Below are 21763 nucleotides of genomic sequence, written 5' to 3' on the forward strand. Positions count from 1 at the left end.
GAGCAGTATTATAGTAGTTATATTCTTGGACATAGGGGCAGTATTATAGTAGTTATATTCTTGTACATAGGGGGCAGTATTATAGTAGTTATATTTTTGTACATAGGGGGCAGTATTATAGTAGTTATGTTCTTGTACATAGGGGAAGTATTATAGTAGTTATATTCTTGTATATAAGGGGCAGTATTATAGTAGTTATATTCTTGTACATAGGAGGCAGTATTATAGTAGTTATATTCTTGTATATAGGGGCAGTATTATAGTAGTTATATTGTTGTACATAGGGGGCAGTATTATAGTAGTTATATTCTTGTACATAGGGGCAGTATTATAGTAGTTATATTCTTGTACATAGGGGCAGTATTATAGTAGTTATATTCTTGTACATAGGGGGCAGTATTATAGTAGTTATATTCTTGTACATAGGGGGCAGTATTATAGTAGTTATATTCTTGTACATAGGGGCAGTATTATAGTAGTTATATTCTTGCACAGAGGGGGCAGTATTATAGTAGTTATATTGTTGTATATAAGGGGCAGTATTATAGTAGTTATATTCTTGTACATAGGGGCAGTATTATAGTAGTTATATTCTTGTACATAGGGGCAGTATTATAGTAGTTATATTCTTGTACGTAGGGAGCAGTATTATAGTAGTTATATTCTTGTATATAGGGGCAGTATTATAGTATTTATATTCTTGTATATAAGGGGCAGTATTATAGTAGTTATATTCTTGTACATAGGGGCAGTATTATAGTAGTTATATTCTTGTACGTAGGGAGCAGTATTATAGTAGTTATATTCTTGTATATAGGGGGCAATTTTTATTATAAAACAAACAAATACAATTATAAAAACACAAAATTGCCCGAAGAAAACACAAATCACTGCATTCTGCAGTCACATATACAAAAGCACTAAATAATCACATTACATGCATAAGTAAATGATGAAGTCCACCGTTAGCAGAGAGAGAGGGAGAGAAAACAAACAAAAAAAAAAAAAAACACAAAAAACACCATATCTCCTAACTGAACCTCACATTCCTCCATAATGTGGCGTTCCTCTGACTCCTTCCAATTTCTATGGTTTTGATCCACCGGAGCTCCGACATAACCTGATCGGCCGCAGCGGTGTGATCAAATGGCTCATTGTGCAGCGATACCCGGGTCCTCATGTGCCAGTGGTAGTACTTGATGACACTAATTATGATGTACATGGTCTCTCTGTTGATATTACTGACATTAGAGGGGACACCGTACACTATGTCAGGATACTTTAGGGTCCGCAGTCTGGGGATGTGGAGACGATCGGACACTTCCTCCCGGATCTTCCTTCCTCCCCAGCAATCACATATAAAGTGATCCATAGTCTCCTCCTGCCGACAACCAAGGGGACAGGTCCGATCAGAGACGCTCAGAAACTTCAGATTCCCCCTGACAAAGAGCCGACTATGGAGCGAAAGCCAAGTAATATCAAACAGTTTGGAAGGAAGTCGTCTCCCGTTCAGGAACCGGAGACTGTCCTGAAGGGTGGTCGTGACACAGTCCCTCAGGGCCAGTGGAGAATGGAAGAAAGTCCCACATATCCGAGCATACAGGTCTCTTCTCGTGTTGCTCTCAATGTAAGACCTCTGCAGTCCCCACCTCCTGACACACTTCAGACCATAGTCCAGATACTGGGGGAGGTGGTCACCCGTCCATCTCCTCCTCTTGAGACTGCCGCCTCGCACCCAAGACTCTGCAAAAGGCAATATCCAGTACCGGATACTATTCACCCACAGGGAGCTACTGTTTGAGTCCATGTTCCCAAAATTCACCTTCAGAAACAAGGAGTCAAAGAAAACCCTTGGATTCAACATATCCAACCCCCCCTCTCTCCGCTGTAAGTACGTTACTCCCCTCTTTATTAGGTTCAGCCTATTCCCCCACAAGAGCTGGAAGAACAGGCTGAAGAGCCTCGCTGAGAAAGGCTCTGGCAAAGGGAAAATGACAGAGACATACAAAAACACGGGGACCAGGTAAGTCTTCAACATAGTGACCCTTTCTCTGTAGGTCAGCCTCCAGTTCTTCCATCGCTGAACCTTCACATTTCCGGTTTCCAATTTCTCCTCCCAATTTAGCCTGGCATTATCATCCCTCCCAAATTTAACCCCTAGGATCTTAATATGGGTGGAGGCATTGGCAAACTGCGGCAGATCAAAGCCGGGATCAGTGTCTAATGTCCACAGAGCTTGACTCTTCTCAAGGTTGACCAGAGACCCGGAGGCCTCTGAGTAGCTTCTGATGGACGCAGATAACATCTGCACCTCACGAGGATTGGAGATCACCAACGTCACATCATCCGCATAGGCAACAACATTCAGAGGCAAGCAGTGGGGGACCGACACCCCCTGAAAATCGCACTCCTGCAGTGACCTCAGAAACGGGTCCAGGGCAAAAACATACAGGAGTGGACTCAATGGGCAGCCCTGTCTCACCCCTGCCTCAACTCCAAAAGTGTCACCCTGCCAACCATTAATCAGAGGAAAGCTCACCGCCTCTCTGTACAGTGTCTTCAGCCAATCCACAAATTTTCCCGGAATACCGTACTTTGACAAAGTCGCCCACAGATAGTCATGATCAACCCTATCAAAGGCTTTAGCCTGGTCCAGACTCACAACATATCTCCCACACCGCTGAGCTTTACATCTCTCGAACATCTCCCGTATCGAGATGACTGCTCCAGAGATGTTCCGCCCTTTTACTGTGCCAAACTGAGAGCCTGCCAACAGTGCCGGAGACAAACAGACTAATCTAGAAAAGAGGATCTTTGCCAGAATCTTCCTGTCCACATTCAAGAGGGCAATCGGCCTCCAGTTCCTGATGTCGCTCGGCTCTTTACCTTTAGACAGCAGAACCAACGAGGAGACTCTCATGGATGGAGGCATCAGGTGAGTTTCTAGGCAATTGCTATACACATCCACAAGGATTGGAGCCAGGAGGTCTCTAAATTTCTTATAAAACTCTGCTGTAATGCCATCTGGACCTGGTGCCTTCTTCAGACATAATTTATCAATAGCCTCCTTAACTTCCTCCACCGTTAATTTTGCTGTCAAAGGAGAAAAGTCCAGATCATAAGTATCAGGCACTGGAGTTGCCTCCAAGAATTGAGCCATCTTATCTCTATCCAAAACCTTCCTCTGAAACAAGTCAGCATAGTAAGATCTCACCACCCCCAGGATACCCTCCCGTGAATCCTGCAATACACCCTGGGAATCAGTGAGACCTGTGACCATTTTCTTGGCCACCCTCTCCCTGCAATTCTCAAACGGATCAGGGGCCCCTAAGGACCCATAATCTCGCTCAAGAACCAGGGAGGTGTACCTACTGTACTGATACTGCCTTATCTCAGATTTCAGCCGGTTAATCCTTACTCTGTCATCCCCACCCGCCGAATACAATGACTCCAATTCTTTACGCAGTCTTAGGTACTGGCTGTACTTATTCCTCCCTTTATTAACCGACAGTCTCTGTAAGAGGGATCTGATATCCTCCTTGACTTCCTCCCACCAGTCGGTCATGTTGTCATAGAAGTCAGCCCTGTCTAGATGAAGCTCCATAAGGGAGTGGATACGATTCTGGACATAAACATCATCCAGGAGACTGGAATTAAGCCTCCACAACCCTCTACCAATGTCCGGACGGGTAGAGACTCCGAGGCAGAAGCACAAAGCGAGGTGATCAGAGTAAGGGACGACCTTCTCACTCAGGGCGCCGACAGCCTCAGTAGGACTCACAAACACAAAATCTATCCTACTGCTTCTGTTAGAACAAGAATATGTGAACTTAGGCTGCCGACCTCCCTGTGTGAAAGCGTCAGTCAGCCCTGCCTGTGTTATGATGGTCTGTAGGACCTTACCATCCCTGGTCACTGTCCTGCCTGAGGAACTGTCACCTGATGACAGTATCGCATTAAAGTCCCCTGCCATCACCACTGGAAGAGAAGTGAAGAGGTAAGGCTTGACGTCATTATATAGCTGGATCCTGTCAGTCACCGTCTGTGGCCCATAGATGTTAATAAGCCGGAGTCGCCTACCATGGATAGTGACTTCCAGAACCAGACACCTCCCCATGACCACCTCCGTCATCCTATGTACAGTCACGTCATTGGTGCTAAACAGGACAGCGACCCCGGCGTAAGGCTCCACAGCCAGTGACCAGAATGATGGACCGGACCGCCATTCCCTCTCAGCCTCCCTCATAAGTCCCAGGGATGTCAGTCGCGTCTCCTGCAGGAAGATGACATCGGTGCCCAGGTATCTGAGATGTTCATATACCGTATGTCTCGTCCTCCTCACCTTAATGCTATTCACATTACTCGAGGTTACTGTTAATGAGAACCCGGCCATCACAACACAGTATAAAAGGAGCAGAGTAACAGCCATCATCATGAATCAAAGGTGTTCTGTCCACCACTGGTGTCCATGTCAGTCTCTACCTGAGGGTCTACAGAAATGGGCTTCCTTTTCGGCGGGGGATGGTCCTCTACGTCCCTGTCACATTCAGCATCAATTTTCCTCAACTCGTTCTCATAGTCCTCATCATTAGACTCTGATAACACCCCATACCTGCCGGACACGACCATCACTTCAGCAGAACCCTGGACCTTCTTGCTAGCACCCTGACCAGAGTCATATTCTGCCTCAGGTTTACGAGAGGACGCATTTTTTTTCTTCCTCTTATTGTGCTTAACGCTCCAGTCCTCAGATACAAAGAGTGATGCAGAAGAGGGGCCTACCTGAGGCTGCTGGACCTGAGGGACAACCTCCATGTTCCTCTTTGTACCCTGCTGCTCTGGTGTCACATAGGCGGACTCCTGGTGGGCATCTGAGTTGGTCGGTATCTCTCCTGACATTACATCCTCCTCCTGAGCCTCTGCCACCAGCTCAACTACCTCCTGAGCCTCAGCCCCTGCCATTACATCCTCATCCGGTAACTCTCTGCAGATGTTGTGCCAGGCGTCTGGACAGTCCCTGTGAGGATGGCCCATCTTACCACAGAGATTGCACCTGACATCCCGGCAATCTGCAGCAACATGACCGATGTCCCCACACAGGCTGCACTTCACCACAGTACAGGCATTGGCCAGATGACCCTTTCCACCACATTTGAAGCATTTTCTGGGCTGTCCGGGGTAGTAACATCTCCCCTTCTCCCTCCCAATGAAGAAGGAGTTGGGCAGGTGTGCAGTGATATTATTATATTGCCTCAGCTTCACCTGTACCTTCCATCCCATTGTCCAGATACCATCCTCATCCCTGACCTTGGTGAGATCAGAGACGAGGTCACAATGCCTCCGGAGCCACACCTCGATGTCCTGTGGGGGAACGGCCTCATTCCAGAAGGTGACATTTACAGTGACAATATCTGGCCTGGAAATGGGAACCAACAAAAACTCATTCCAGCCCTCGGTGTCCCTGAACTTGGGATAATGGGCCCAGAATCTGTCCAGATCACCAACGAGCTTGAAACTGACCTCATAGCCCTGCCTGTCCTGCAGATTAGAGACGGCCAGGATCTCATGTACCACAAACCCCATCTGGCGGCACAGCAGCTCTCGCACCACATATCTGCGTTGCGGCAGATCCTCCTTGGGACCTAAGTACTTAAAACGCACTACATTGATACGTTTAAATGTCTGGCCGGTATATCTGGCACTAGAGGTGAAGGATGGGGCGCCGCGGCTCCAGGCGTTCCTGGGGGGCACCCGCTGGGTCACACTGGGCTGACTGACAGGGAGAGGATCTGCAGTAGGGGGGGCTGTCACACCTTGTGGACTAGATGGTAAAGGGGGATAGTCACATATGTCATGTACATGAACATGAGCAGCATCATTGTCAGACAGTGCAACGTCCATCACAGATTGTGAATCCCCTCCAGCCCCCGACCCCACAGGCACAACGACACTATCCCCAGGCTGTGCCTCAGCCTCATCAGCACAGACAGTCTCAGACATACTGTCCTGCTCCTGTGAGGAGCATGCTGAGACTTGTGGTGCCTCTGCTGGAGTCTGAGGCGTATGCTCCTGTTCAGACTCTACAGGCTGTCCCTGCTGCTGCAGTGGTGCTCCCTCCTGGAAGCAGAAGCGTGCCGCCTGTACCACCGGCCGTGCCTGCTGCTGGGGGGTCTCGTCCTGAACAGTCTCTGACTTTATGTGGTGGGTCCTGGTCTCCACAGCACAGTCTTGTGTATAGGAGGCAAACCGCTCCCGATTCACGTAGGTCTCCTTCAGGGGCCCCATCGCCTCCAGACAACAGTCCATGTCTTGTACCACCCCGGCCAGCTCCACGCCCAGCGCATTCAGCCTCATGTCATACGTGGCATTGTTATTAGGGTCACCTCTCTTCAGATGGTAAATAAAGTCTATTTCACTTTGCAGCATTTGTTTATGGGTCTGCAACTCACCCATCTTCCTTACCAGTCCAGGTATCTCCTCTGCCAGCTGCAGCTCGGGCGCACGCCCCGTCTCCACAGCTTCAGGCTTGGCCACAGGTGCAGGGACCTTGAATACAGACTTGTCAGAGGCCTCCACCACAGATGTCTGCATGGTGGCCTTGCTGGACCCAGGCACTGGGACTTGCTTACCGCTGGCACTGGACTGCGACCTGGTGCGGCCTGAGCTCGCCATGCCGGACACCACATGCTGCTGCTGGAGATTCTCTTGCAGGGTCTGCTTCTCCAAAGATGTCCTCTGTCTGCGGGCCGGAGAGCTGAGCTGCACAGCTGATGGTGATGGAGGCTGAGCTCCTGGCTGGAGCTGTGCACTGACCGGGGCTTCTCTGCAGGAATCATAAGACTGCACACTTTGTTTCTTTTCTTCACTTACTTCTGGCTTCATTACTGCACTTGGAGGTTGTTTTCCTCCCAAAACAGGACACATGGATTCTTTACTTTCTCCTTTCTTACTGGAGCTGTGTGCTATAGTCACAGGTCTCACAGCGACTCTGGGGGTGGTATTCCCAATAGAAGAGGCCTGGGAGCCGTGTCCCAGTGTAGGCCGGGAAGCCTGGGCCTTGCCTGGGGAGCTTCCCCGCCCAGGGGGGCCCCGCCCTGGGCTTGCTCCAGACATCAGGAGAACTGCTCACACACAACCTCACAGCTTGGGGGCAGTATTATAGTAGTTATATTCTTGTACATAGGGGGCAGTATTGTAGTTATATTCTTGCACATAGGAGCAGTATTATAGTAGTTATATTCTTGTACATAGGGGCAGTATTATAGTAGTTATAGTCTTGTACATAGGGGCAGTATTATAGTAGTTATATCCTTGTACATAGGGTCAGTATTATAGTTGTTATATTCCTGTACATAGGAGCAGTATTATAGTAGTTATATCCTTGTACATAGGGGCAGTATTATAGTAGTTATATACTTGTACATAGGGGCAGTATTATAGTAGTTATATTCTTGTACATAGGGGCAGTATTATAATAGTTATATTCTTGTACATAGGGGGCAGTATTATAGTAGTTATATTCTTGTACATAGGGGGCAGTATTATAGTAGTTATATTCTTGTACATAGGGGCAGTATTATAATAGTTATATTCTTGTACATAGGGGGCAGTATTATAGTAGTTATATTCTTGTACATAGGGGGCAGTATTATAGTAGTTATATTCTTGTACATAGGAGCAGTATTATAGTAGTTATATTCTTGTACATAGGGGCAGTATTATAGTAGTTATATCCTTGTACATAGGGGCAGTATTATAGTAGTTATATTCTTGTACATAGGGGCAGTATTATAGTAGTTATATTCTTGTACATAGGGGGCAGTATTGTAGTTATATTCTTGCACATAGGAGCAGTATTATAGTAGTTATATTCTTGTACATAGGGGCAGTATTATAGTAGTTATAGTCTTGTACATAGGGGCAGTATTATAGTAGTTATATCCTTGTACATAGGGTCAGTATTATAGTTGTTATATTCCTGTACATAGGAGCAGTATTATAGTAGTTATATCCTTGTACATAGGGGCAGTATTATAGTAGTTATATACTTGTATATAGGGGCAGTATTATAGTAGTTATATTCTTGTACATAGGGGCAGTATTATAATAGTTATATTCTTGTACATAGGGGGCAGTATTATAGTAGTTATATTCTTGTACATAGGGGCAGCATTATAGTAGTTATATTCTTGTACATAGGGAGCAGTATTATAGTAGTTATATTCTTGTACATAGGGGCAGTATTATAATAGTTATATTCTTGTACTAGGAGCAGTATTATAGTAGTTATATTCTTGTACATAGGGAGCAGTATTATAGTAGTTATATTCTTGTACATAGGGGCAGTATTATAGTAGTTATATTCTTGTACATAGGGGCAGTATTATAATAGTTATATTCTTGTACATAGGGGCAGTATTATAATAGTTATATTCTTGTACATAGGGGGCAGTATTATAGTAGTTATATTCTTGTACATAGGGGCAGTATTATAGTAGTTATATCCTTGTACATAGGGGCAGTATTATAGTAGTTATATTCTTGTACATAGGGGCAGTATTATAATAGTTATATTCTTGTACATAGGGGACAGTATTATAGTAGTTATATTCTTGTACATAGGAGCAGTATTATAGTAGTTATATTCTTGTATATAGGGGCAGTATTATAGTAGTTATATCCTTGTACATAAGGGCAGTATTATAGTAGTTATATTCTTGTACATAGGGGCAGTATTATAATAGTTATATTCTTGTACATAGGGGCAGTATTATAGTAGTTATATTCTTGTACATAGGGGCAGTATTATAGTAGTTATAATCTTGTACATAGGGGCAGTATTATAGTAGTTATATCCTTGTACATAGGGGCAGTATTATAGTAGTTATATTCTTGTACATAGGGGCAGTATTATAATAGTTATATTCTTGTACATAGGGGGCAGTATTATAGTAGTTATATTCTTGTACATAGGGGGCAGTATTATAGTAGTTATATTCTTGTACATAGGAGCAGTATTATAGTAGTTATATTCTTGTACATAGGGGCAGTATTATAGTAGTTATATTCTTGTACATAGGGGGCAGTATTATAGTAGTTATATTCTTGTACATAGGAGCAGTATTATAGTAGTTATATTCTTGTACATAGGAGCAGTATTATAGTAGTTATATTCTTGTACATAGGGGCAGTATTATAGTAGTTATATTCTTGTACATAGGGGCAGTATTATAATAGTTATATTCTTGTACATAGGGGGCAGTATTATAGTAGTTATATTCTTGTACATAGGGGGCAGTATTATAGTAGTTATATTCTTGTACATAGGAGCAGTATTATAGTAGTTATATTCTTGTACATAGGGGCAGTATTATAGTAGTTATATCCTTGTACATAGGGGCAGTATTATAGTAGTTATATTCCTGTACATAGGAGGTAGTATTATAATAGTTATATTCTTGTACATAGGGGCAGTATTATAGTAGTTATATCCTTGTACATAGGGGCAGTATTATAGTAGTTATATTCCTGTACATAGGGGCAGTATTATAGTAGTTATATCCTTGTACATAGGGGCAGTATTATAGTAGTTATATTCTTGTACATAGGGGCAGTATTATAATAGTTATATTCTTGTACATAGGGGGCAGTATTATAGTAGTTATATTCTTGTACATAGGGGGCAGTATTATAGTAGTTATATTCTTGTACATAGGAGCAGTATTATAGTAGTTATATTCTTGTACATAGGGGCAGTATTATAGTAGTTATATCCTTGTACATAGGGGCAGTATTATAGTAGTTATATTCTTGTACATAGGGGCAGTATTATAATAGTTATATTCTTGTACTTAGGGGGCAGTATTATAGTAGTTATATTCTTGTACATAGGAGCAGTATTATAGTAGTTATATTCTTGTACATAGGGGCAGTATTATAGTAGTTATAGTCTTGTACATAGGGGCAGTATTATAGTAGTTATATTCTTGTACATAGGGGCAGTATTATAGTAGTTATATTCTTGTACATAGGGGCAGTATTATAATAGTTATATTCTTGTACATAGGGGGCAGTATTATAGTAGTTATATTCTTGTACATAGGGGGCAGTATTATAGTAGTTATATTCTTGTACATAGGAGCAGTATTATAGTAGTTATATTCTTGTACATAGGGGCAGTATTATAGTAGTTATATCCTTGTACATAGGGGCAGTATTATAGTAGTTATATTCTTGTACATAGGGGCAGTATTATAATAGTTATATTCTTGTACATAGGGGGCAGTATTATAGTAGTTATATTCTTGTTCATAGGGGCAGTATTATAGTAGTTATATTCTTGTACATAGGGGCAGTATTATAGTAGTTATATTCTTGTACATAGGGGCAGTATTATAGTAGTTATAGTCTTGTACATAGGGGCAGTATTATAGTAGTTATATTCTTGTACATAGGGGCAGTATTATAGTAGTTATAGTCTTGTACATAGGGGGCAGTATTATAGTAGTTATATTCTTGTATATAGGGGGCAGTATTATAGTAGTTATATTCTTGTACATAGGGGCAGTATTATAGTAGTTATATTCTTGTACATAGGAGCAGTATTATAGTAGTTATATTCTTGTACATAGGAGCAGTATTATAGTAGTTATATTCTTGTACATAGGAGCAGTATTATAGTAGTTATATTCTTGTACATAGGGGCAGTATTATAGTAGTTATATTCTTGTACATAGGAGTCAGTATTATAGTAGTTATATTCCTGTACATAGGAGCAGTATTATAGTAGTTATATTCTTGTACATAGGGGCAGTATTATAATAGTTATATTCTTGTACATAGGGGGCAGTATTATAGTAGTTATATTCTTGTACATAGGGGCAGTATTATAGTAGTTATATCCTTGTACATAGGGGCAGTATTATAGTAGTTATATTCCTGTACATAGGAGGTAGTATTATAGTAGTTATATTCTTGTACATAGGGGCAGTATTATAGTAGTTATATCCTTGTACATAGGGTCAGTATTATAGTAGTTATATTCCTGTACATAGGAGCAGTATTATAGTAGTTATATCCTTGTACATAGGGGCAGTATTATAGTAGTTATATACTTGTATATAGGGGCAGTATTATAATAGTTATATTCTTGTACATAGGGGGCAGTATTATAGTAGTTATATTCTTGTACATAGGGGGCAGTATTATAGTAGTTATATTCTTGTACATAGGAGCAGTATTATAGTAGTTATATTCTTGTACATAGGGGCAGTATTATAGTAGTTATATCCTTGTACATAGGGGCAGTATTATAGTAGTTATATTCTTGTACATAGGGGCAGTATTATAATAGTTATATTCTTGTACATAGCGGGCAGTATTATAGTAGTTATATACTTGTATATAGGGGCAGTATTATAGTAGTTATATCCTTGTACATAGGGGCAGTATTATAGTAGTTATATACTTGTATATAGGGGCAGTATTATAATAGTTATATTCTTGTACATAGGGGGCAGTATTATAGTAGTTATATTCTTGTACATAGGGGGCAGTATTATAGTAGTTATATTCTTGTACATAGGAGCAGTATTATAGTAGTTATATTCTTGTACATAGGGGCAGTATTATAGTAGTTATATCCTTGTACATAGGGGCAGTATTATAGTAGTTATATTCTTGTACATAGGGGCAGTATTATAATAGTTATATTCTTGTACATAGGGGGCAGTATTATAGTAGTTATATTCTTGTACATAGGGGGCAGTATTATAGTAGTTATATTCTTGTACATAGGGGCAGTATTATAATAGTTATATTCTTGTACATAGGGGGCAGTATTATAGTAGTTATATCCTTGTACATAGGGGCAGTATTATAGTAGTTATATTCTTGTACATAGGGGGCAGTATTATAGTAGTTATATTCTTGCACATAGGAGCAGTATTATAGTAGTTATATTCTTGTACATAGGGGCAGTATTATAGTAGTTATAGTCTTGTACATAGGGGCAGTATTATAGTAGTTATATCCTTGTACATAGGGTCAGTATTATAGTTGTTATATTCCTGTAAATAGGAGCAGTATTATAGTAGTTATATCCTTGTACATAGGGGCAGTATTATAGTAGTTATATACTTGTATATAGGGGCAGTATTATAGTAGTTATATTCTTGTACATAGGGGCAGTATTATAATAGCTATATTCTTGTACATAGGGGGCAGTATTATAGTAGTTATATTCTTGTACATAGGGGCAGTATTATAGTAGTTATATTCTTGTACATAGGGGACAGTATTATAGTAGTTATATTCTTGTACATAGGGGCAGTATTATAGTAGTTATATTCTTGTATTTAGGGGCAGTATTATAGTAGTTATATTCTTGTACATAGGGGCAGTATTATTGTAGTTATATTCTTGTATTTAGGGGCAGTATTATAGTAGTTATATTCTTGTACATAGGGGGCAGTATTATAGTAGTGATATTCTTGTATATAGGGGGCAGTATTATAGTAGTTATATTCTTGTATATAGGGGGCAGTATTATAGTAGTTATATTCTTGTATATAGGGGGCAGTATTATAGTAGTTATATTCTTGTACATAGGAGCAGTATTATAGTAGTTATATTCTTGTATATAGGGGGCAGTATTATAGTAGTTATATTCTTGTATATAGGGGGCAGTATTATAGTAGTTATATTCTTGTATATAGGGAGCAGTATTATAGTAGTTATATTCTTGTATATAGGGAGCAGCATTATAGTAGTTATATTCTTGTATATAGGGGGCAGTATTATAGTAGTTATATTCTTGTATATAGGGGGCAGTATTATATTAGTTATATTCTTGTACATAGGAGCAGTATTATAGTAGTTATATTCTTGTACATAGGAGCAGTATTATAGTAGTTATATTCTTGTACATAGGGGCAGTATTATAGCAGTTATATTCTTGTACATAGGGGCAGTATTATAGTAGTTATATTCTTGTACATAGGAGCAGTATTATAGTAGTTATATTCTTGTACATAGGGGCAGTATTATAGCAGTTATATTCTTGTACATAGGAACAGTATTATAGTAGTTATATTCTTGTATATAGGGGCAGTATTATAGTAGTTATATTCTTGTACATAGGAGCAGTATTATAGTAGTTATATTCTTGTACATAGGGGCAGTATTATAGCAGTTATATTCTTGTACATAGGAGCAGTATTATAGTAGTTATATTCTTGTACATAGGAGTCAGTATTATAGTAGTTATATTCCTGTACATAGGAGCAGTATTATAGTAGTTATATTCTTGTACATAGGGACAGTATTATAGTAGTTATATTCTTGTACATAGGGGGCAGTATTATAGTAGATATATTCTTGTACATAGGGGCAGTATTATAGTAGTTATATTCTTGTACATAGGAGCAGTATTATAGTAGTTATATTCTTGTACATAGGGGCAGTATTATAGCAGTTATATTCTTGTACATAGGAACAGTATTATAGTAGTTATATTCTTGTATATAGGGGCAGTATTATAGTAGTTATATTCTTGTACATAGGAGCAGTATTATAGTAGTTATATTCTTGTACATAGGGGCAGTATTATAGCAGTTATATTCTTGTACATAGGAGTCAGTATTATAGTAGTTATATTCCTGTACATAGGAGCAGTATTATAGTAGTTATATTCTTGTACATAGGGGGGGGCAGTATTATAGTAGATATATTCTTGTACATAGGGGGCAGTATTATAGTAGTTATATTCTTGTACATAGGGAGCAGTATTATAGTAGTTATATTCTTGTACATAGGGGGCAGTATTATAGTAGTTATATTCTTGTACATAGGAGCAGTATTATAGTAGTTATATTCTTGTACATAGGGGGCAGTATTATAGTAGTTATATTCTTGTACATAGGAGCAGTATTATAGTAGTTATATTCTTGTACATAGGGGACAGTATTATAGTAGTTCTATTCTTGTATATAGGGGCAGTATTATAGTAGTTATATTCTTGTACATAGGGGGGGCAGTATTATAGTAGATATATTCTTGTACATAGGGGGCAGTATTATAGTAGTTATATTCTTGTATTTAGGGGCAGTATTATAGTAGTTAATTTTCTATTTACAGAATATAACTAGAAAAAAGCAGCAGCCCCCTACTGGTGGACGTCCTCTCAATCTCACACTGGTTGGATCTTCGCCATTGCCTCATGCAAAGTACATAATGGCGGCACTGTAGAAGTATATTTATCCTGATGAAGGAGCTGCTGGTTATTTTTTTATTTTTGTTTTTACTTTTCAGCCTGTAATATGTTTCTGATTTATTTTTCAGGGATGCACAAGAACGCACTGAGGACGCTGTGAAGTGCAGCAGGAGACCCCCCGAGCAGGGTCCGGACTCTCCGCCTTCTCCATTGCTCGGCCGGATGACGGTGGAGAACCGGCGGGTCGTCCTGCATGATACCAGAGAGAAGTGTCCGGTTATAGCCCACACGGGCCCGGTGTATAGACTGGACCAGCAGGTGGGCTTTACATTTATATTTATTTCCCCACCGTTTTATAGTTGACTTTCTTCCTTTGCTCTCTGTTATCAGCCATGTCACATTGACGTCTCTCTCCGCAGTCGTCAGCACTGAGTGACGTGGAGATAGACTTAGACAGTATCAGGAACCAGTATTACCTGTGGAAGAAGTATATTCACCTTGCCGGTCCCAATCGCAGGATCAAACCTCCAGGTAACCTGGGATTTATTTACTAGTGTTTGTGGGGAATGGGATGGCGGACCCCAAAGAATGAGGGGACCCCAGTCACCGTACATGGGGAGACCCGGCTGCTGCATTGAAATTAATGTGAGATATGGAACGTGTCCTAACCCCCCCCCATAACAATCAATCAGACCCCCGTCTATGACCCATAATACAGACAATCAGAACTCGCATAATGCTGCCACTCACTCCACAAATATTACTGTAACCAGCACCAACATAATACTGTCATCCAGTGCTCAAATATTACTGCCATATGGTGCCTATGTAACACTAGCATCAAATGCTTCTATAATATTTTCATACTGTTCCCATATTTAATGTCATCCTATACCTTTATAAGGCAGTGATCCAGATCTCATAATACTGCCAACTAGTGCCAACAACAACATGCTTCAATACAGCCCCCACGTAATACTGCCATATGGTGCCTACTTAACACTGCTATTAAGTACTCATTTAATACCTTCCAAGGGTGCCCATGTAATAACACCATACTGTGCTTACATAGTAGATCCATACATTGGCTTAAATACTACCGCCATCCAGAAGTCACATAATACTGTTTTCCAGCTTGCTTCAATCCAGCGTCCATATGTTAAAGCCATAGGGTGTCAGGGTAACTCTATTAGTGACTCCATATTAATGATCCCATTGTGTGTTGCGATACTTTAGATGATTGCAGAGAGCGGTATTATTTATGGATTTTTTTTTTTCATTTTCAGATCACAGAACGATCAAAACAGGAAGATCCTACAAGTCGTCGGCTTCCGATCAACTCGGCCACATAGGACTGTTCCCCTACGACCCAGATTCTGCGCTCAGTTACTACAAGTCCCAAGCCTTCGAGACCCCCACAGGTGCCCACACAATACTACCATCTAGGGCCCACATAATACTTCCATCCAATGCCCACATAACACTCTCCATCTAGTGCCCACATATCACTGCCAATCAGTGCCTATATAACACTGCTACTCAGTGTCCATATAACACTGCCACTTAGTGCCCACATAATACTTCCATCCAATTCCCACTTAATATTACCATCTAGGGCCCGCATAATACTTCCATCCAATGCCCACATATCACTGCCAATCAGTGTCCATATAACGCTGCCACTTAGTGCCCACATACTACTTCCATCCAATGCCCACATAATATTACCATCTAGCGCCTGCATAATACTTGCATCCAATGCCCACTTAATATTACCATGTAGTGCCTGCATAATACCTCCATACAATGCCCACATAACACTGGCATCCAGTGCCCAAATAACCCTGCCACTTAGTGTCCACATATCACTGCCATTCAGTGCCCACACCATACTGCCATCTAGTGCCCACATAATACTTCCATCCAATGCCCATTTAATATTACCATCTAGTGCCCACATAATACTTCCATTCAGTGCCCACATAACACTGCCCTTCAGTGCATGGCATCTGCTGGCCTCATAATGCCGCCATACAGTGGACATGTGACACTGCCATACACAGCCTTCACCGTGGCTGCATTGACCGCTTGCTATGTTCTCGGTGAGGGGGTCGGACTGTGCGATCATACCCGTTATCTCCTCCGCAGGGTCCGTGGTTTGCGACACAACAAGGTCCCGCGACTCCGAGAGCAGAAATTCTCCATCTCTGGACGGATTCTCACAAAGGTCCTTGACAGACGAAGAAGCGTCCAAAGCCGAGATCCGCCATCCCCCGGCCGCATGTGATGATGAAGGTCGCAGACATCTGGCGGTAGAGTCAGTTTATGTTCTATCTGCTGATAATCTGATGGTCGCGGCTTCTCTAAGAGGCAGTGAATCTCCGAGGGGCGTCCGGAATATTCTGTATTTGTCATTGGTCTTGTCATTCTTGCAGGCAGCAGAGGAGAACGCCGGAAAGAGAACCCAGAAGGAAATCCCAGGAGAGACGCCGCCGCCAGAGGCCCGGGGTATCGCTCCAGAGCATCCAGGTCAGTCAGCATTCATTGTAGTGAGATCACCCATGTAATACCGCCATACAGTGCTCACTTCATACTGCCATACAGTGCTTACAAAATACTGTCATATAGTGGTCATATAATACTGCCATATAGTACCAGAGTAGTATATAATACTATACTATATAATACTGCCATATAGTGGTTACATCATACTGCTATACAGTGCTCACATCACACCGCCATGCAGTGCTCACATCACACCGCCATGCAGTGCTCACATCACACCGCCATACAGTGCTCACATTATAGCGCCATACAGTGCTCACATTATAGCGCCATACTGTGCTCACATTATAGCGCCATACTGTGCTCACATTATAGCGCGATACAGTGCTCACATTATAGCGCCATACTGTGCTCACATTGTAGCACCATACTGTGCTTACATTATAGCGCCATACAGTGCTCACATTATAGCGCCACACAGTGCTCACATTATAGCGCCACACAGTGCTCACATTATAGCGCCACACAGTGCTCACATTATAGCGCCACACAGTGCTCACATTATAGCGCCACACAGTGCTCACATTATAGCGCCATACTGTGCTCACATTATAGCGTCATACTGTGCTGCCATTATAGCGCCATACAGTGCTCACATTATAGCGCCATACTATGCTCACATTATAGGCGCCATACTATGCTCACATTACAGCGTCATACTGTGCTGACAGCGCCATACTGTGCTCACAAAATACTGTCATTTAGTGGTCACATAATACTGCATTATAGTACCAGAGTACTATACAATACTATACTATATAATACTGCTATATAGTATATTACCACTATATAGAGGTCACATAATACTGCTATACAGTGCTCATATTATGCCGCCATACTGTGCTCACAAAATACTGTCATATAGTGGTCACATAATACTGCCATATAGTATATTACTACTGTATAGTGGTTAGATAATACTGCTATACAGTGCTCACATGACACCGCCACACTGTGCTCACATTATAGTGACATTCTGTGCACACATGACACTGCCACACTGTGCTCACATTATAGTGCCATACTGTGCACATATTAGAGCGCCATACTGTGCTGACATCATACCACCATATAGTGCTCACATCATACCGCCATACAATGCACACAAAATGTCTACTTAACACTGCTATCATGTGCTCATACAGCGCCCACATAACCCTGTCCTCCAGTATGATCCCGCCATCCGGTGTCTGGTTCCTCCAGTCTCAGCTGGGGGTCCTCCAGTCACGGCTGCGCTCGTCCCTCTCCGGACCTCCACTCGCCATTCTCCGGGGTTCACGGGACACAATTTTCTGTTTTTCTGTATACAGATCAAGAAAATAAAGCCGCCCCTGGAGCCGATGAATCCACAAGACCCCGATCATCAGCTGCTGCCCCCGAATCTACAGCAGAAAGTGCCGATGTCCATGAAAGTCCAGAGCAGAGAGCGTCGTCTCCGCAGCCGCACCCGCCGCCCCCCACCCCCATGTACTAAAAAGCTGCGGGAGCGCCCGGATACGCCAGGTGCTGACTCCGGATAATACCGCCATCTCAGGAGCAGGGCCCCAGTACTATACCCAACGTAGTGCCAACATATACCGCAGATATTGGGGTCTGAGGTCTCCAGCTGCTGCAAACACTATTAGGTATCATTTCTCATGATGAACACCAGGGGGCAGCACAGCCCGAGCCTGGAATAAGGGGCAGGCTCCGCTCCGCCAACCCAGACCCTGCTGCTGCACCTTTAAGGGGTTTTATAAGAGAGGAGGTGGAGGGGTCACCTGCTGGGACCCCCACTGCTCCCGAGAACAGGGGGCTTTACAGGGCCATGTAGATGGGCAGCGGCCGCCATACTGGTGACGTCAATCATGTCTGGGAGACGGGAAATGACTCCTGATGTTCCTGACCTCCTCATCACCTCTCGGTGCCACCCGGCTATTACCCCGGCTGTGCCCGGCGCGGGGCGTGAATCACCAGAATCACCCGCCGGGGCATCATCTCTGCCGGGGAGCGCTGATCCTAGAGGAAGCAATTTTCCTGCGCACAGGGGACTTCCTCCAGGGGATTCTACAGTACGTGGCTCCGCTCGTGGCCATTGTTGTGGCCGGCCGTGTGCGGCTGTCAGGGGGCGCCCCCCGGCCCTCAGCCTCACCTCCAGCGCCATCTGTCATTATACATTAAATATCTGACATATAATGAGTGATTCCTCTGTTTTTCCGTATTTATCCCGATCCGCTGCTCCTGCCAGTGACTGGGGTGCTCAGTGCGGCGGATATAGAGGGGCTCTGCCCCCAGCTCCTGCCTGACAGTGATGGAGGTGCTCAGCGCTGCGGATATGGAGGGGCTCTGCCCCCAGCTCCTGCCTGACAGTGACTGGGGTGCTCAGTGCGGCGGATATAGAGGGGCTCTGCCCCCAGCTCCTGCCTGACAGTGATGGAGGTGCTCAGTGCGGCGGATATAGAGGGGCTCTGCCCCCAGCTCCTGCCTGACAGTGATGGAGGTGCTCAGCGCTGCGGATATGGAGGGGCTCTGCCCCCAGCTCCTGCCTGACAGTGATGGAGGTGCTCAGCGCTGCGGATATGGAGGGGCTCTGCCCCCAGCTCCTGCCTGACAGTGACTGAGGTGGTCAGTGCGGCGGATATGGAGGGGCTCTGCCCCCAGCTCCTGCCTGACAGTGACTGGGGTGGTCAGCGCGGCGGATATAGAGGGGCTCTGCCCCCAGCTCCTGCCTGACAGTGATGGAGGTGCTCAGCGCTGCGGATATGGAGGGGCTCTGCCCCCAGCTCCTGCCTGACAGTGACTGGGGTGCTCAGTGCGGCGGATATAGAGGGGCTCTGCCCCCAGCTCCTGCCTGACAGTGATGGAGGTGCTCAGTGCGGCGGATATAGAGGGGCTCTGCCCCCAGCTCCTGCCTGACAGTGATGGAGGTGCTCAGCGCTGCGGATATGGAGGGGCTCTGCCCCCAGCTCCTGCCTGACAGTGATGGAGGTGCTCAGCGCTGCGGATATGGAGGGGCTCTGCCCCCAGCTCCTGCCTGACAGTGACTGAGGTGGTCAGTGCGGCGGATATGGAGGGGCTCTGCCCCCAGCTCCTGCCTGACAGTGACTGGGGTGGTCAGCGCTGCGGATATGGAGGGGCTCTGCCCCCAGCTCCTGCCTGACAGTGACTGGGGTGGTCAGCGCTGCGGATATGGAGGGGCTCTGCCCCCAGCTCCCGCCTGACAGTGACTGGGGTGGTCAGCGCTGCAGACATGGAGGGGCTCTGCCCCCAGCTCCTGCCTGACAGTGACTGGGGTGGTCAGCGCTGCAGACATGGAGGGGCTCTGCCCCCAGCTCCTGCCTGACAGTGACTGGGGTGGTCAGCGCTGCAGACATGGAGGGGCTCTGCCCCCAGCTCCTGCCTGACAGTGACGGTGGTGGTCAGCGCTGCAGACATGGAGGGGCTCTGCCCCCAGCTCCTGCCTGACAGTGACTGAGGTGCTCAGCGCTGCGGATATGGAGGGGCTCTGCCCCCGGCTTCTGCCTGACAGTGACTGAGGTGGTCAGCGCTGCGGATATGGAGGGGCTCTGCCCCCGGCTTCTGCCTGACAGTGACTGAGGTGGTCAGCGCTGCGGATATAGAGGGGCTCTGCCCCCAGGTCCTGCCTGACAGTGATGGAGGTGGTCAGCGCTGCAGACACGGATGGGCTCTGCCCCCAGCTCCTGCCTGACAGTGATGGAGGTGGTCAGCGCTGCGGATATGGAGGGGCTCTGCCCCCAGCTCCTGCCTGACAGTGATGGAGGTGGTCAGCGCTGCGGATATGGAGGGGCTCTGCCCCCAGCTCCTGCCTGACAGTGATGGAGGTGGTCAGCGCTGCAGACACAGATGGGCTCTGCCCCCAGCTCCTGCCTGACAGTGACTGGGGTGGTCAGCGCTGCAGACATGGAGGGGCTCTGCCCCCAGCTCCTGCCTGACAGTGATGGAGGTGCTCAGCGCTGCGGATATGGAGGGGCTCTGCCCCCAGCTCCTGCCATGTTTGGATATAATTGTGGCTGGAGAATCTCATCTCTTTATTACACTACACTTAGGCCACATATAAGGCAGAGCCGTGTAACCCGCCATAACCGGACCCCGCGCAGACGACCACCGGTCCAGTATGAGGGCCGCTCTTGGTCAGCGGGGGCCACGTCCAATCACATAGCTACAGAAATGTTTCACATTATTCAAACACCGACCGTGAATGCAAAAAATGTCTGAAATGTGAAGTGGAAAAACCAGATTGTGTTCTGTCACCTCCCCCATCACCCCCATCACCCCCACCACCACCCCCATCACCATCACCCCCACCACCACCCCCATCACCATCACCCCCACCACCACCCCCATCACCCCGATCACCACCACCCCCATCACCCCCATCACCCCCCATCACCTCCATCACCCCCATCACCCCCACCACCACCCCCATCACCCCCACCACCCCCATCATCCCCACCACCACCCCCACCACCCCCATCATCCCCATCACCCCCACCACCCCCATCACCACCCCCACCTCCCCCATCACCACCCCCACCACCACCATCATCCCCATCACCCCCATCACCTCCATCACCCCCATCACCCCCACCACCCCCATCACCTCCATCACCCCCACCACCCCCATCACCCCCACCACCCCCATCACCCCCACCACCCCCATCACCTCCACCACCTCCATCACCCCCATCATCCCCACCACCACCCCCATCACCCCCATCACCTCCATCACCCCCATCACCTCCATCACCCCCATCACCCCCATCACCTCCATCACCCCCATCACCCCCATCACCTCCATCACCCCCATCACCTCCATCACCCCCACCACCCCCATCACCTCCATCACCCCCATCACCCCCATCACCTCCATCACCTCCATCACCCCCATCACCTCCATCACCCCCATCACCCCCATCACCCCCATCACCCCCACCACCCCCATCACCTCCATCACTCACCGGCTCCCAGTAGTATTGATAGCACCAC

At 45.1% G+C, this 21763-nt stretch overlaps 1 protein-coding gene across 2 annotated transcripts in view; it reads left to right on the forward strand.

Annotated features, from left to right (window-relative positions):
- The window catches only part of C9H9orf43 (chromosome 9 C9orf43 homolog), a 36610-nt gene extending 15473 nt beyond the window's left edge, over window positions 1-21137 (forward strand). Inside the window, exons 7-13 of one of the 2 annotated variants that reach the window (XM_075324475.1) lie at window positions 14137-14225; window positions 14341-14530; window positions 14632-14743; window positions 15499-15633; window positions 16361-16529; window positions 16648-16741; window positions 18088-21137. In XM_075324475.1, coding sequence (XP_075180590.1) covers window positions 14137-14225; window positions 14341-14530; window positions 14632-14743; window positions 15499-15633; window positions 16361-16529; window positions 16648-16741; window positions 18088-18297 — 999 coding nt within the window. In that variant the 3' untranslated portion in view covers window positions 18298-21137. The remainder of the gene's footprint in view (window positions 1-14136; window positions 14226-14340; window positions 14531-14631; window positions 14744-15498; window positions 15634-16360; window positions 16530-16647; window positions 16742-18087) is intronic. The other variant, XM_075324476.1, reaches the window with a different exon arrangement.
- The last annotated feature ends 626 nt before the right edge of the window (window positions 21138-21763 follow it).

The sequence above is a fragment of the Anomaloglossus baeobatrachus genome, chromosome 9 (assembly GCF_048569485.1).
Source record: "Anomaloglossus baeobatrachus isolate aAnoBae1 chromosome 9, aAnoBae1.hap1, whole genome shotgun sequence".
Lineage (NCBI taxonomy): Eukaryota > Metazoa > Chordata > Amphibia > Anura > Aromobatidae > Anomaloglossus > Anomaloglossus baeobatrachus.